The 16,061-nt window shown below is 36.5% G+C and overlaps 1 protein-coding gene across 1 annotated transcript; it reads right to left on the bottom strand.

The window, feature by feature from the left end:
- Positions 1–15,068: 15,068 nt before the first annotated feature.
- Positions 15,069–15,728, bottom strand: LOC145983828 (uncharacterized). The gene has a single exon (XM_083116873.1). The coding sequence runs from the start codon at positions 15,726–15,728 to the stop codon at positions 15,069–15,071; it is 660 nt and encodes a 219-aa protein (XP_082972999.1).
- Between the last annotated feature and the right edge of the window lie 333 nt (positions 15,729–16,061).

The raw sequence follows: 16,061 nt of genomic DNA, 5'->3' as shown, positions 1-16,061 counted from the left end.
TTATATTCCCACTTTTTTTCAAGTGTCTGTCTGATGTGAAAAATTTGATCTGTAGTTGATCTGTTACGTTTAAATCATCATTGATAATCACCTATAATTTCATTAGCATATGGGGTTAGTCTTGTTAAAAGAATGTTAGACAATATTTTGTATGTTGTTGAGAGTAGAGAAATTCCACGGTAATTACTGCAGTTCATTTTATCACCTTTTTTAAACACAGGAACAATTATGGATTCTTTCCACTGTTGAGGTATTTCTTCTTTATTCCATATTAAACAAATTAATTTATGAATTTGACATATTAATGAATTTCCACCATATTTAATTAACTCAGCTGGTATTAAATCAATGCCAGGTGCTTTGTTATTCTTTAGCCTTTTAATAGCATCTTTAACTTCAGTCAAGTTAGGTTCTGGAACTAAAGGTTCTGCTGTGTGTACTACAAATTGCTTCATGAGACGTAATTTTATATGTAATGGAGGTAATAGTATCCTTGCAGGGTCAACTAGGCTGGCTTCGTGTCTTAGAGGCCATTCTTTTTGTGTCCAGTGTTTCTCTCTACCTCTACTGTCCCATTCGCAAATATAACATGGATATTTTGTGTATCCTAGTTGATGTCCCATCAATAAACAAATAACTTTTAGGTCACCACACAAAACCCAATTCTGTTCTCCGTAATTTATCTTCTACAAGAGCAGTGACATATTTTGGTAATTCTCCTTGAGGTGTACGGAATATGCTAATGGCACAGAAGGGTATTGGTTTCCATTGTAGTAGGACAGCCTTTAAACTTAACTTGTTTGAATCTATGAATAACCTCAAATCCTGTGCAGAATAGTCATTCCCTGTAAGTCACATCATGAGTTTGGTCACATCATTACAATACACCAAATCTTCTTCCGCAGAAAAGTATTGAATAAATTCCTGCTCCCGATGCCTAAATAATGTTGAAGATGTTCCTGCAGCAAGTAAATTTCTCTCTTTCAATCTCGATCCTAAGAGTTCAGCAGCTTGTTTTGATAAATTCAAGTCTCTTACCAAATCATTAAGTTCTTCTTGCGTAAAGAGCTGGGGCTCGTTTCCCTCCTGAACGCGGTAATCATCATCTTGTGTGTCGCTCACAGAATCAGAATCCGAACCTAGCACTAAACCACTTGGTGGATCAGGTACCGGGACATCAGGACCGTATTGCCGATCGCAGATTAGGATACTGTATTTTTTTTTGTTCTTTACATTAAAACCTTTCACTTGACAACAACAAAAGTAACAATCACTGCTGTGATTAGTTGCCTTCCGCCATACCATACGGACATCAAAAGCCATAGCTTGTTTCTTACCTTTTGTCCAGTTCCTTAAATCTTCTACACAAACTCGGCACACTGTGTGGGGCGCAAATGATTTATCTTGATCTAACTAACTAACTAACTAACTCTCTAGCCTTCTTAAACCCGAAGGTTCATGGCTGCAGCAACACAGGCCTTCCATCTGTCCCTATCTTGAGCAAGATCTATATACTCTTTTCCATCTCTACCGATTTCCCTTAGGTCCATCTCAACGTTGTCCCTCCATCTTCGTCTTGGCCTTCCTACTGGTCTCTTACCATCAGGTTTCCCAACAAGAATCCTGTAAACTCCTCTCTCCTCTCCCATTCGTGCCACATGGCCTGCCCACCTAAGTCTTCTTGATTTAATTATTCTAATAATATCTGGACATGAATACAAATTATGTACTTCTAAATTATGTAACCTTCTCCACTCACCTGTCTCCTCATCCCTTTTAGGTCCAAATATTTTCCTAAGGATCCTATTTTCAAATACTCTCAATTTATGTTCCTCTTTCAATGTAAGGGACCAAGTTTCACACCCATATAATACTACAGGCAAAATTACTGTTTTGTATATTTTAACTTTTAGTTTCTTAGATATTAAACGAGAAGACAAAAGTTTATGAAGAGAGAAGTAACATGCATTTCCTGAATTAAGCCTACTTTTTATTTCCTCTTTAATATAATTTTCATTTGTTAATATTACTCCTAAGTATTTGAATTTGGAAACTGGTTCAAACGAGTTGTTATCAATAATTAGATTTTGATTATTACCTAACACTTGGTTTCGGCCTGTAAGCATATATTTAGTTTTCTCTTTGTTAACTTCCAAACCTATCTCTTTAGCAGTTTTGAAAAATATTTTAGCATTATTCTTAATTGTATTTACATCATCCCCCAGTAAGTCTACATCATCTGCATATGCTAACAACTGAGTCACACCATTTAATTTTAGTCCTTCTTTAGTTTCGTTTACCTTCCTAACAGCATATTCTAAGGCAAAATTAAAGAGCAATGGAGATAATGCATCTCCTTGTTTTAACCCATCATGAATTGTAAATTTGTCAGACATATTAATACCCACACGAATTTTACTTTCTGTTTCACTGGTGCATATTTTTATCATACTAACAAGCTTCTTAGGTATTCCAAACTCTTTTAATATATTATATAATTTATCTCTTTTGACCGAATCATATGCTTTTTTGAAATCAATGAATAGCTGATGGACATTTTGATTATATTCCCACTTTTTTTCAAGTGTCTGTCTGATGTGAAAAATTTGATCTGTAGTTGATCTGTTGCGTTTAAATCCACATTGATAATCACCTATAATTTCATTAGCATATGGGGTTAGTCTTGTTAAAAGAATGTTAGATAATATTTTATATGTTGTTGAGAGTAGAGAAATTCCACGGTAATTATTGCAGTTCATTTTATCACCTTTTTTAAACACAGGAACAATTATGGATTCTTTCCACTGTTGAGGGATTTCTTCTTTATTCCATATTAAACAAATTAATTTATGAATTTGACATATTAATGAATTTCCACCATATTTAATTAACTCAGCTGGTATTAAATCAATGCCAGGTGCTTTGTTATTCTTTAGCCTTTTAATAGCATCTTTAACTTCAGTCAAGTTAGGTTCTGGAACTAAAGGTTCTGCTGTGTGTACTTCATTCACTTCTGATTTATCTCCTACATGGACATTTAAAAGGTCATTAAAGTAGTTCTTCCATCTATTTAGAATATCGCTTGGGTCAGCTAGAAAATCACCGTCTTTATCTTTTATCAAGTTTACTTTAGGTTGCCACCCCTTTCTAAACTCATTTACACCTTTATATAAATCTCTGATATTTTTATTTTTGCTGTTTGTTTCAATTTCGTTAATTTTGCTTTTCAAGTAATCTCTTTTTTTACTTCTAAAGGTGCGGTTAACTTCTCGCTTTATTCTATTATAATTGTTTAGATTTGAATCATCAGAGTTATTTAACCACCTAAGTCTAGCCTGATTTCTTATTTCTATTAGATTATGACATTCATTATCAAACCATGGCTTACTTTTTCTCGGTTTATGGTATCCTATACTTTCTTTAGCTGCTGATTCTATTGCATTACGTATGTGCTCCCAATTCTTATTTACGTCTGTTTCATTTATATTTTCATCATCATTTAAATCCTGCAAAACATCAAATCTATTTGACAGCTTAATTTGGTAATCTTTCTTAATTCTTTCATCAGTAAACTTTCCTGTATCAAATTTCATAACTTTTAGATTTTGTTGCTTATGATTTATCACTGAGAGTCTTTCTCTTAATTTAGCAATTACTAAATAATGGTCACTGGCACAGTCAGCACCTCTATGTGTACGAACGTCAATTATACTAGTATGCCTTCTCTTATTAATGAGAATATGATCTATCTGATTATGAGTTTTACCATCTGGAGAAGACCAGGTATATTTATGGATATCTTTATGTTTAAAAGTGGTACTTTTCACAATTAAATTCTTTGAGGTTGCAAAAGTAATCAATCTTATACCATTATCATTACTTAATTCATGAAGACTTTCTTTACCAATCGTGGGTTTAAATGTCTCTTCTTTGCCAATCTGTGCATTACAGTCACCTAACAGAATTTTCATATCATACTGAGGAAATTTATCAAAGACCTGTTCTAACTCTGTATAAAAATCATCTTTAGTATTATCATCTTTATCTTCCGTTGGTGCATGTATGTTTATTAAAATAATTTTACACCACCTACCCTGTAAAACTGCATATGATATCCTATCATTAATAAATTCTACTGTTTTAAGAGCCGAGATAATTCTATTATTTATGAAAAAGCCTGTTCCAAAATTATGATTTTCAGTACCACCATAGAAAAAAGTATAATTTTTAGTTTTACAATTCCCTTCTCCTGGCCACCTAACTTCCTGGACAGCTACTAGATCTAATTTATACTTAACTATCTCATTAACTGTACACTGAAATGCCCCAGGCCGGTAAAGGCTCAGAACATTCCAGGTGCCTAATTTAATATCCTTATTCCTAACGTAGATCTTATCCTTAGTCCAGGGACCTCCCAAAGTAGTCCCCACCCGGAGATCCGAACGGGGGACTATTTTACCTCCGGAATATTTTACCTTGGGAACATCCATGGCCTTATATTGCTGATTCTTGACATGGCTTTTTACAGTGCAGAGTTGTCAGCTCTACGCCTAACCCCCAATATAAATGGAGGAACTACTACAGAAGACAAACACAAACACATTAGACAGCACAACTACTCCACAAGACACACACAAACACATCACAACTATAACACAATATAAACACAAACACACCACAACTACTACACAAGACAAACACAAACAAATTAGACAGCACAACTACTATGCAAAACAAACATACTAGACAGCACAACTACTACACAAACATACTAGACAGCACAACTACAACATCTTTTTCCATCCTGTTATTTATATATTCTTTTCGCAATGCCTCTAGGTGAAGTGTTATATGTGGAAAACTTATTCGTGTGTATAAGAGTCGAGTTGGACTTGGTAGTTTGATTCTGTATGCCAGTCGACATGCATGTCTCTCTATGATTTGTAGTCGTTCATAGAACGAGTCCTCTGCTGAGAGCCATGCTGTATGTCCATACGTAAGTACAGGTGCCTCTCCCTGAAAATTTTCCCGTTCCTACGAAATTTTCCTTCTGGGAAGATCCCCTTGAGCAAATTCTATTTCAGGACCAGGTTAAACACTGTCAGTCATATGTAAGCGAAACTGGAATAAATGAAGCACGACAATCACTTCTGAATTGAACTATCACCAGCTAGACTACAAATAACAGATTAGTGCTTCAGGTAGGCCTAGTTCTTTCTTTAATAAAAGAAGTGTTATCCCCAGTTTATATTGCACATTTCGAGGTGTTTTTCGTGTTAAAGTGTAAAATTCGGTGTTATTCTGAAAAATAGCATAATTCACGTTATCTTATTACACCTTTATATAAATCTCTGATATTTTTATTTTTGCTGTTTGTTTCAATTTCGTTAATTTTGCTTTTCAAGTAATCTCTTTTTTTACTTCTAAAGGTGCGGTTAACTTCTCGCTTTATTCTATTATAATTGTTAATTATTTATCTTGATCCCCTAGTTTAATCCCGAAATAAGCATGATATGCTGCCTTAACAAATGACGTAATTTTTTGCCTTTGCTTCAACACCACGTAACTTCAACAAATGTAGCAAAAAATATCGGGATTGTTTTTGCACTTCCTACGTTCCATTTTCCTGCATGTGCACTCAATCAACCGCGCAACAACAAGAGATGACAACTAATGTCACATGTTTCATATGCAAAAAAAAAAAAAAAGAAAAAAAAAGATATATTTCATAAATATCTGTTAAAACTAATATGTCAATATTGAAATATAGGCATTTTTTAATGTAAATATCAAATTTCTGAAATTTAAGTTTTGTGCAAAAACTGTACGTGATGGAGCAAAACAAACATCATTTACGATGTTTCCACATCGAAATCATTAAGAAAATGTCAACATTTCCCAAACAGCAAAATCACTGTAGAGCAGATAATCTTTCCTATGCAGCATATCTATTTTATCTCTTTCATATATCAGGAAAATATAACGTAACAATTACATGTATATGACTGCAATGCATCTGTAACCACTGCAATCATTTCTATCAATATAGCCCCGCAGTAGTGTTCAATTAGCCCCACCGAATTTCTCCATTTCCATTTTGGCGGGTAAAACTTTATTTCGGCGTCAGACTTATCATTCACTTTCGTCACATATATCAGGTTTTTGCGCCTTAGTACCATTTGTATGCTCATCGAATACTCTGTACACCATCAACTGTTTCCTTCATTTCAATTATTTATGTTTAACGTATTCAAATTCCCCAGTTTTACCCTATAGAGTTTTGCTTTGTTGTTTTATTGATACATTAGCGCATGAAATTATATCAAACATAATAATAATAATTTCAATGATAACACTGTTGAGCCTCGTTTCCATGTTGATAAAATATTAAAATGCTGACCAAGGCAAAATTTATAATAATAAAAATAATCACTAAAAACGTAACGTTTCCATCCTCTAACAGGGTCTTCTTCAGACGAAGATTCACAATAAATTCGGGAGTAGGAACATAGTCATGTTTTGAGAAGGAATAAAAAAATCCTAATGATTGTTGCTGTTGTGCTACTGTTTTATTATTGTGTTAAACTGGAAAGTGATAAATAGATAAATAAATAAATAGATGAAAAATAGTGAAGAGCTCATGTTCGTCTTGTTCCAGCGCACTTGTTACGAATTATTGCAATTCATTTGTTTATTATACTTTGGGCCTCTCCGATGGCACAGTGGTTGCGTCGTAGCCTTGTAATCAAGAGGTCTTGGGTTTGATACCCGGTGGAGGTACATAGTGGTTCGGATCCCACTTTAAACTGTAGGTCCAGTCCCGATTAGCCTTCCTGTGCATAAAGTGGACTTAAGACACCAACTCAATCAAGCAACTCTTATACTTTATTTTAGTAACTCTAAGTTTCGAATACTTAAATACCTTCTCCGATATTCGTAGCAACACTCTTACTTTGAAATTTCCAATTAGAAAGCTTTATTAAGTTTTCAAACATTTGCTGCAGATCTCTGTTGGAATCTGAACGTTTAAAGTTAGGAAACTTACTTAATCTAGGCCAAGACTTCAAGTAAACCTCAAGCTTCACTGCGGGAGTGATTTAGTGAGCATGTTAATGGATATGCAGTGAATACTTCAAGGGTGCCCTTTCAACTGAAGGTACGGGTTTGCAGGTACCATTGGAAAGACGGAGTAATGGATAGCTCGCTTCATCTCTTTCTATCCTTCCCGTGTTTCTTTTTCTTCTTTCTAGTTTCTAGAGCCACCCGGCTGAATTGAAAAGAGAAAGAGAAAAGAGACTGCAATTTTCGACATGTCACTCAAGCTGTACCATTCTGCGCATGCGCCGAACGAGTCACTACAAGATGGATGACTGGTAAGAAACATGGCTGACGCCTTTCGCGCATTAATCTTGACTTTCTGATCTGATTAGTTTACACGTCTGAGGCCGTAGACTAAAAATAGCCCTAGATGAACTGACGGTGTAAAGGGAATAATGCCGGCGCTTCCTTTGTCAATAATAATGCCCTTCTGTTAAATAGCGTCCTCGCGGTGTTGCAACCTCCACAGGGAGCGCTCACCGCCTGTTTAATTAGATTGTGTGTGGTCTCTGGGATTCTGTTCAATCGGATGGCATGCTTACCGTTTTGTCAGCCTTCTAAAGGTCAAGAGCTAGCTGGCCAAAGCTAACACGTAAAAAACTTGATATGCTGACCAAGGCAGAATTTTTTTATTTTAAAACATAAACTAAACGTTACGTTTCAACCTTCTAGCAAGGTCTTCTTCAGACAGAAATTTCATTTGTATTTGGTACAGAGTCTGAAGAAGACCTTGCTAGAAGGTTGATACGTAACGCTTAGTTTATGTTTTAAAATAAAATAACTTCTGCCTTGGTCAGCATATTAAGTTTCTTGGTTATCATTGAAACAAGGCTTAATGGTGTTAGCTAAAACGTGTTAACCTAATTTAAATATTTTTTATCTCCGGCCTCCGTCGCGGACTGGTTATCACAACGCGCTACGACGCCAGAGGTCCCAGGTTCGATTCCCGGCCTGGGCATGGGTATTCTTCGTGATTGCTCCTTCATCAATTTCATCACATCATCTCTCATCTTCGCGATTAGCCAAAAGTGGCAGAACAATGAAGTAAAATTAACCAAATTAGTTAATCAGTATGTTTGTTATTTACAAGACTGAGCCGATACACCTTTGAACCGATATCCGTACCGATGCCGATACTTTTATCGATTCTCGTCGATACCGATGCTTGAAAATTATAATAATTAAAAATTGTTCAAAATATTATTTGATATAAATGCGAGTATTCCACTCCAATAAGCATCAATTTACCAAAGATTTGCTTCAAAATTTTCAAATATTACATCACAATATTAAACTACGTCTTATATAATAACAAAATACAGTTTTCATATACTATTGGTGCAACATAAATGGGAGCTTTGAATTTTGTATAATTTCCAAGACAATTAGACTCCATGATAGTGCCGAGTCAAATTTTTGCAGACTCCGCGAAAATGCAAAAGTGTCGACCGGTATCGGTAAATAAAATGCAACTGATACTTTCTTTATCACAACGCGCTTCGAATCCAGGGGCCCTCGATTCAAATTCTGGCCTGAGCATGGGTGTTCTCTGTGAGTGTCCCTTCATCAGTTTCATGATATCACTCATCTTCATCTTCGCAATTAGCCAGAAGTGTCAGAAAAGCGAAGTAAAATAAACCAAATCAATCAATAATGGTCTTTCAGAAATTTTTATTTATTAATTAATATTATTTATTTAATCGTGTTTATACTGCCGTGAACAGCCTTTGTACCTTAATGCAGCCGTTTACAAAATTACATTGACGTGCAGGTTTTTAAAACACAAGATATTTGAATAATAGATATACACAGTAGAATATAATTAAGATAATTTGCAACATAACCAAAACCACAGTATTGAACAAAATAAAATTTCAAAATGTTATATAAGATATTTGATAAACTATACAGTAGAATGTATGTAAAATGTTTTTCAACATTCCCTAAAACCACGTTAATGGACTAATTACATTTCAATATAAGCATTTACACAATACGAAATGGATGTAGAAACAGGATATTTATTTGGAGGAATTTTCAATTTGTTTACCTTGATATACGGTACTAAAATGGCACGGAAATACTTTAACATATGTGTGAAATATATTTCAATCATAACCTAAAACTATATAAATTTAGAAGATGCAATTAAAAATAAAAATTGATACATTTCGAACTATATAGAGAAGAGTTTTTGTGTGATTACCCTTGCATGTGAAGTTAAAAATTGTATTAAACAATTATTGAATATTTAACTTTCTCTATTCGAATAAAAAGTGTTTATAATAAATTGAAGGTACTATTTATTTTTATACTTCTTATCAAGTAATGTGGGGGACAATATGTAAAGAACTTGAATTTTTGCTCTGAACATGTAAATAGATTATTATTGATTATAAAGAAATATACAATAACCCGGCATGTCGTTCCTGCTTCGGGCCCGGAACGCATCTTAGTCCTCTCGGCCGGGGTGGAGTGGTATCAATCTATATCTCACACTCACGTTCAAATTTCTTCATTATGGTCATTGAAATAGACTTTTCGATATTCTTAATATCTTATAACTCTTTCTGATTGCAAGTAGGACATAAAACGTTGACAGTACTTGTTCCTCGTACCGTAAAGCAAATCTCAAATGCGTTCTTCTCTCCATTCGTATCACTTTATCAGAATAATACCATATATTGTTTAGTAGCATTACTTATATATCTTGTATATATTCTCATCGCCCCTTTGGCGGTAAATATTCAATTTTCATCGCTTCTTTGGCAGTGCATTCACTCTCATTGTTAGTGTCTTTTGCAGAACAATCTATCTGACAAACGGAAGATTATTACAAAATAATATATCTTGAAGTAAATTTTTTGGTACATTGGAATCATACAAACCCTTTACATTGTTAATATTTTTGTGTGTGGAAGGGAGGGTGAGAGTCGGTAATACGTAAGGTTGGAATAGAGAAAACATCTGCTTGTATCCTAGAATTTTTGGAAAGTTCGCCTTGAAAACAAGAAATTACACTTGAATTTTATCATGGTTCTAGTGACTACCATGAATACTTTTGCGTTATCCACACTCGCACTCCATCTTTTGTCTGTGAGGATCATTTCATGTGCTGAAAATTATCTTTCAACAGAAACATAGTCAGTACTGCAATTGTAATCAAGGTGTTCCGGGTTCGATACCCGGTGGATCCCACTTGAAATTGTAGGTCCAGTCCCGATTAGCCTTACTGTGCATAAAGTGGACATAAAACACCAATTCAATCAATCAATCAAAGCAAATTTGAATGCTAAAACATTACTTTGCAAGGCGTGAATGCCAAAAAAGGACCAAACTGGCACGAGAGTGAGCAAAGACGCACAGATCAGAAGTTTGCACTGGGGACTGTGCAGTCAGTAGAGACGATTGGGTGCCAAAACTGAGAATGGAGAGGAGGGGTATGTGGCAAGGACAGTTTACTTTATCTTGGTACGCAAGGCTTAGCATTAAAAGCCTATAGTGCAGGTGTAAAAAGTAGGGAGGAACTGTCCCCTTTCGCCGCCACTGTCTGCAGGCAACAGTGACGTCCGCCATTTTTTTTGTTTTGTTTAAACAATCATATACGTGGAGGGAGAGAAATCGACAGAAAACATGTTTCAAATACGCCAGTCATTGAATCATATCGCCACCAAACCTAGTAAATGCCTCTGTGAAATATAAGAATCCTGTGAAACCTGAAAGAAATATAAAAAACTAAAAAAAAGGTTTAATTTAGGCACATATGCCTAAAATATGTTGTAACAAGCAAAATAGGTTATTTTAAGCACTATAAAACTTCGTCAGTTGTTACGATTTTTAATGAAACACTGATATAACTTGTTATTTCTTATTTACCTGCAAAGGAAAAAATAGGTTAAAAACCTAAAATCCGAGGCCTACTCATCAGTTTCAACTCCGTGCAGTCCTTTCTTATTTAGAAGTAAATATATCAAATAAAATGAAAAAAAATAAACAAATCATCTTTCACATACTCCACACAGGCAATCAATCCTTTCAGTCCACAGCATTCCAACTAGTAACGTTACTGATGTTATTTTTTATCGGCAACCAAATTTTATAAATGTCCAATAAATATAAAAAGAAACTAAGCATACATAAAAAATGAAAGTAACTTATAACTAATAACCAATATAGAACTCAAATCATATTTATTTAATGAAACTTGCCGAAATCAAGTGTCCTCTTGACCAGCAAAGTCTTCGTTCCTTCTGCAATTCCCATGGTCACGCTTCATTGTCAGATGGGGGTGGCTCCCTCCCGCTCTGACTTTCAAATGTTCGCAGGCCATAGCATTTACTTCAGGGAAAGTTTGGGGTGATTCGCCTCGACCTACGGTATTCCTTATTGCACAACACTTGAGCAACCTTTTGCTCTGACGTTAGACGAGGAATGCCTACGAGGTTAGGTTAGGCCTGTTAGGTTAGGTTCCATTAGCATAAATACAATGAAAAACTATTATTTAGGCTAAGAGAACTAAACATAGCTAGCCGAACCTGACAACGTAGGCATCTAGCCTAAAATTAAAAAGCTATCTCCCGTGACGTCAGAACACATGGTTGCTCAAGTGTTGTGCAATAAGTGAGACCCATGCTACGAGCTCTCCACCTTCCCTCTTCTCCAACGTTGCCAACGTTCCTCTTTCTTGGCGACTTGGGCTCGGCTGTCCTCGCTGCAAGCCACCCCTCCCCCTAGAAGGCTGGTTGGGTCCATGGTGGAAAGACATGAAGGTGGATGCACGGGCATGCCTCTCAGCTCTGACGTCATCTGAGTGACCAAAAGCCAATCTATTCGCGATTAAAATTACCACCTGAGCGCTAGTGTCGCTTCCAATATGGCCGCTCTATGTAGGATAAATGTTTGTTTACATTCAGTAGCAGCTAGCAGTACGTAATAGCAGCGTGTTGTCATGGCTGGTATGGGGAAAAGTTTAAATTATGTGATATTTTTAAATATTGCGGATGTGATATGAATTCCAGGAACTATAAGGAAGGTGAAGCTGTTCTGAGAACGAAGCATTTAATTATGAATAGGCAAAAATAACACGGAAAATGCAGATGAAAGTAATGTATAGGCACTGGTTCTTCAAAGCAGTGCTATTTCATCTGCACCTCAGATTGTAACTGGGGCTCTCGGAAATGATTTACAAATAAAGCAATTCACCTGTATTTGCAAAGGTTGTGTAAACATACCGTTGCACTTGTTCTCCCAAAGAGGCAGGTTGGTTTAATAACAACACAGGAGAATTCACAATTTCATCGAGGCTATCTTCACTGAAAAGGGACTTAATTATTAAATGAAACAGCAACATTAGCATGTCGATTTTCTTTTTCTGGTTACCTTTATGATTACAGACATTAATTAATTCTCAAACTATTTTTTTTTCTTCGCACTTAATCAACTTGCACCTGTTCCAAATTTCCTACACAATACATTGTTTTCGAAAAATAAAAGTTTTATTCATAAAGAACAATTTAAAACTTTACTTTCATGGTGATTGGATCTCTTGGAAAATAAAGTGAACAGACTCGTGCATTCTTCGTAATTTCCTTTTCGCATTTCCCCATGCGAATCTTCTGTCAATCAATTCTGTTTGGATTTATTTACAAATTTCATGTAGTTGATTTCTGATTTATTTACAAATTTCATTTTGTTGATTCCACGGGGTAGAAACGCATGTAAACGTTGCACTTATCCTGACCCACAAAACGATCAAAAAACTGAACAGTAGACGTTAATCTTTAACATTTCCCATGCTTTGAACGACTTCAACACAACATGGTATCCTACATAGAGCAATTCCGGAAAATTCCATCAGATGGCATATCGGATAATTTTAATCACGGATTTCAGAGGGTAACAAGTGCTGTTTCCAGACTGTTCTTTTCTGTATCCCACTGAATTAGAGATATCTATGTTTTTCTACGCGTTCATTTCGAAAATGTAAATACATTGCGAAAGCGAACATGCATAACTGTGCTCTTTGTTTATGGCTGTAGTAGTCATTACAGAAAACCGAATGGAACAAATGTCCTGTGAGTCCCATTTTCCTGTGAGTTTTAAGGCTGGAACACAATGCAATAGTACATAACAACAATCCAGCAACCTCATGACAGCGAACCTCCTCCTATCAAGTTCAAGAGCAGTAGGCTTTAGTTTCCAGATTTGAAAGTAGTTTAGTCTCAGCTCTCCCCGAGGGAACGGCGTCCGCTATAAAACAAGACGACACTGGATCGTTGCATCCCGTAGCTCTACTAACCGCGTATCCTCCGGGAGGGTAGAGAACGTACCGGAATAGGCAAACTGTAAATTGAAATTGACCGACAGTCTCTCCACATTAGGTTTATTGATGTGACTGGAGGTAAGGATTGTAAACGGAAGGCATGCTCGCTCACTCACCTTGTCTAATCTGGCGACGCTTCCTTGAACACAGCGTATCCTAAGATTACCAGCCCAATAGCTTAGGCGTACACTTCGATGACAAAAGAGACCACCACGTAATTGATACTATGCTTATATAGCAGGTAGGTATATGACCTCCCTGTCGCACTGGACGTTTGACGTTGAGCTTACGTAGGCATTAGGCAAGGTTCGTGCGTCGCTTGCACCCTACCGTCTACAGAAGTCAAAATTTGCTTCGTATTTGCCCAACACTTTCCCTCTTCCACTTGTTTTCTCATAACGTCTATAAATATATTATAACAATTTCTTATTTTATTCAAATTAATAGTGATTTATTACAGAATATGTATATGCGGATGTACTACCTCCTAATTTTAGAGATCAGCATGTAAAAAGTATTAACGACTATAGGCTGTATAATATCCCACAATTTATGTTTCTAGATTTTGTTGTTAAGTCTAGTTTATGCACGGATAGGCTAATCTGTACTGGACGTACAATTTAAAGTGGAATCCGAACCACGTTAAATGTAACTCCCCTGTATTTCGAACCCGGGTCCCCTTGATTACAAGGCGACAACGTTACAACTACGCCATCGCGGATGTATCAGACACAATTTCTTATGAAACTCACTTGCGCTGTTTTACAAGCAAAATGATTTTAAATTTTAACTTGTCTAGTGTATTCCAAATAATTTGTTCTTAATTAATTTCATCTACACATAATCTTCGTTGAAATAAACCTTGTGGTATGTTGGCCTGATGTACCAAAATGTGCTTGCATGTTGGGCCGAGATGAGTGTGCTTATTTTGTACGATGCAAGCCAAAGAAAATGATATTACTTACTGCGTGTCGCTTTAGCATGAACCCATGCCTCTGGAGTGGAGGACCATATTGTGTTCCATAGGGTGATTCGACTCGGATGATTGAGAAATGACACTGAATGATAATAAATAAAGCTGTATTGATTAAAACAAAAGATTAAATGTATGTACAAACGAGCTGAAATGCAACGCGGTGGACGGAATGAAATCACCGCACACACTCGGCCATATTGTCTCGCGAACTGTCTGAGCGTCACTCTCCTAGGTTTGAGAGTGCACATAAAAACAAAACTGAAAGCCCCTGACACCTATTGTTAACAATATCAAACATATTCATTATGAACTGAGACATATTATCCCCTTTGGGTCAAACAACTTTTGACCAAATAAATTCACTTATCTCCGTCCTTATTGAACTGAGGGAGTGGAACTAGTCTGTTAATCGATCTCTTGAAGATCCCTGAAGTTGTATGCACTGTGCCCACACGCACCAAGCCGTCTCTTCCTGGTTGGACACTGGTGACTCTTCCCAATTTCCATTATAGGGGAGGTAAGTGGTCGTCTTTGATGACAACTATCAAACCTGGTTCGAAGTTTTATTGTACGCTGGTCCACTTGGAACGTTGCTGAAGATCTTTTAAATACCCCTTGGACCATCTCTTCCAAATGTTTTGATGAAAGCCTTGGAGTCTGCCATCTGGACAGTCATTTTCCTGGGAGGTCAGTGAGGTCTGGCTCGGAAAAGGAAGTAAGGGCTGAATCAATGAGAAAGTGTCCAGGAGTGAGAGCACTTAAATCTTCTGAATAGTCGCATAAAACAGCCAAAGGCCTTGAATTTAGGCATGCTTCAATTTGGGTGAGTAAGGTTGCGAATTCCTCAAAATTCAGTGTTGAATTTCCTACTACCCTCACAAAATTATATTTCATGGATCGTATTCCACTCTCCCATATTCCTCCGAAATATGGTGAATTAGGTGGAATGAAATGCCACTGGAAGGATTCAGCACTCGCGTACTCATGAATATTTTGTGTGAATTCCTGTGACGAAAATAAGCTATGTAGCTCTTTCAGTTCGTTCCTTGCTCCGATGAAATTCTTGCCGTTGTCACTGTACAGATTGGCACATTTACCTCTACGAGCCGTAAAACTTCGTAGTGCTGCGATAAATGCTTCTGTGGTGAGATCGGAGACAAGCTCTAAATGTATAGCCTTGGTGGCTAGACAAATGAATAAGGCTACGTATGATTTGCGATGAACCTTGCTGCGTGGTAAATCCAATTTAAATAGCAAAGGTCCACAATAGTCTACACCAGCGTTGAGAAATGGTCTAGACGGTGTGTCTCTAGGTGACGGAAGTTGACCCATGAGTTGCTTGGCCGTGGTTGCCTTCAACTTATAACATACGAAGCAATTGTGAATTACTTGCTTGATTGTACGCCTTGCTCGTATAATCCAGTATTGTTGACGGAGTGACGACAACAATAACTGTGGTCCTGCATGAAGCTGTCTCAAGTGTTCCGCTTCAATTATGAGCTATGCCACGTGACTTTTAGAAGGTAGAATAATTTGATGTTTTGTTTCGTAAGTCAAATTGCTATTCTTGAGTCTTCCTCTAACGCCAAGGAGGTTGTTGCTGTCCAAAAATGGATGCAGGCTCTTCAATGTGCTGTTGGCTGCAATTTGTTGGTGCCGTTGAAG

Source organism: Lepisma saccharinum, chromosome 2 (genome assembly GCF_977018435.1).
Source record: "Lepisma saccharinum chromosome 2, izLepSacc3.1, whole genome shotgun sequence".
NCBI lineage: Eukaryota > Metazoa > Arthropoda > Insecta > Zygentoma > Lepismatidae > Lepisma > Lepisma saccharinum.
Note: the sequence above shows the minus strand (reverse complement) of the source record. Positions and strands in the feature narration are given on the sequence as shown.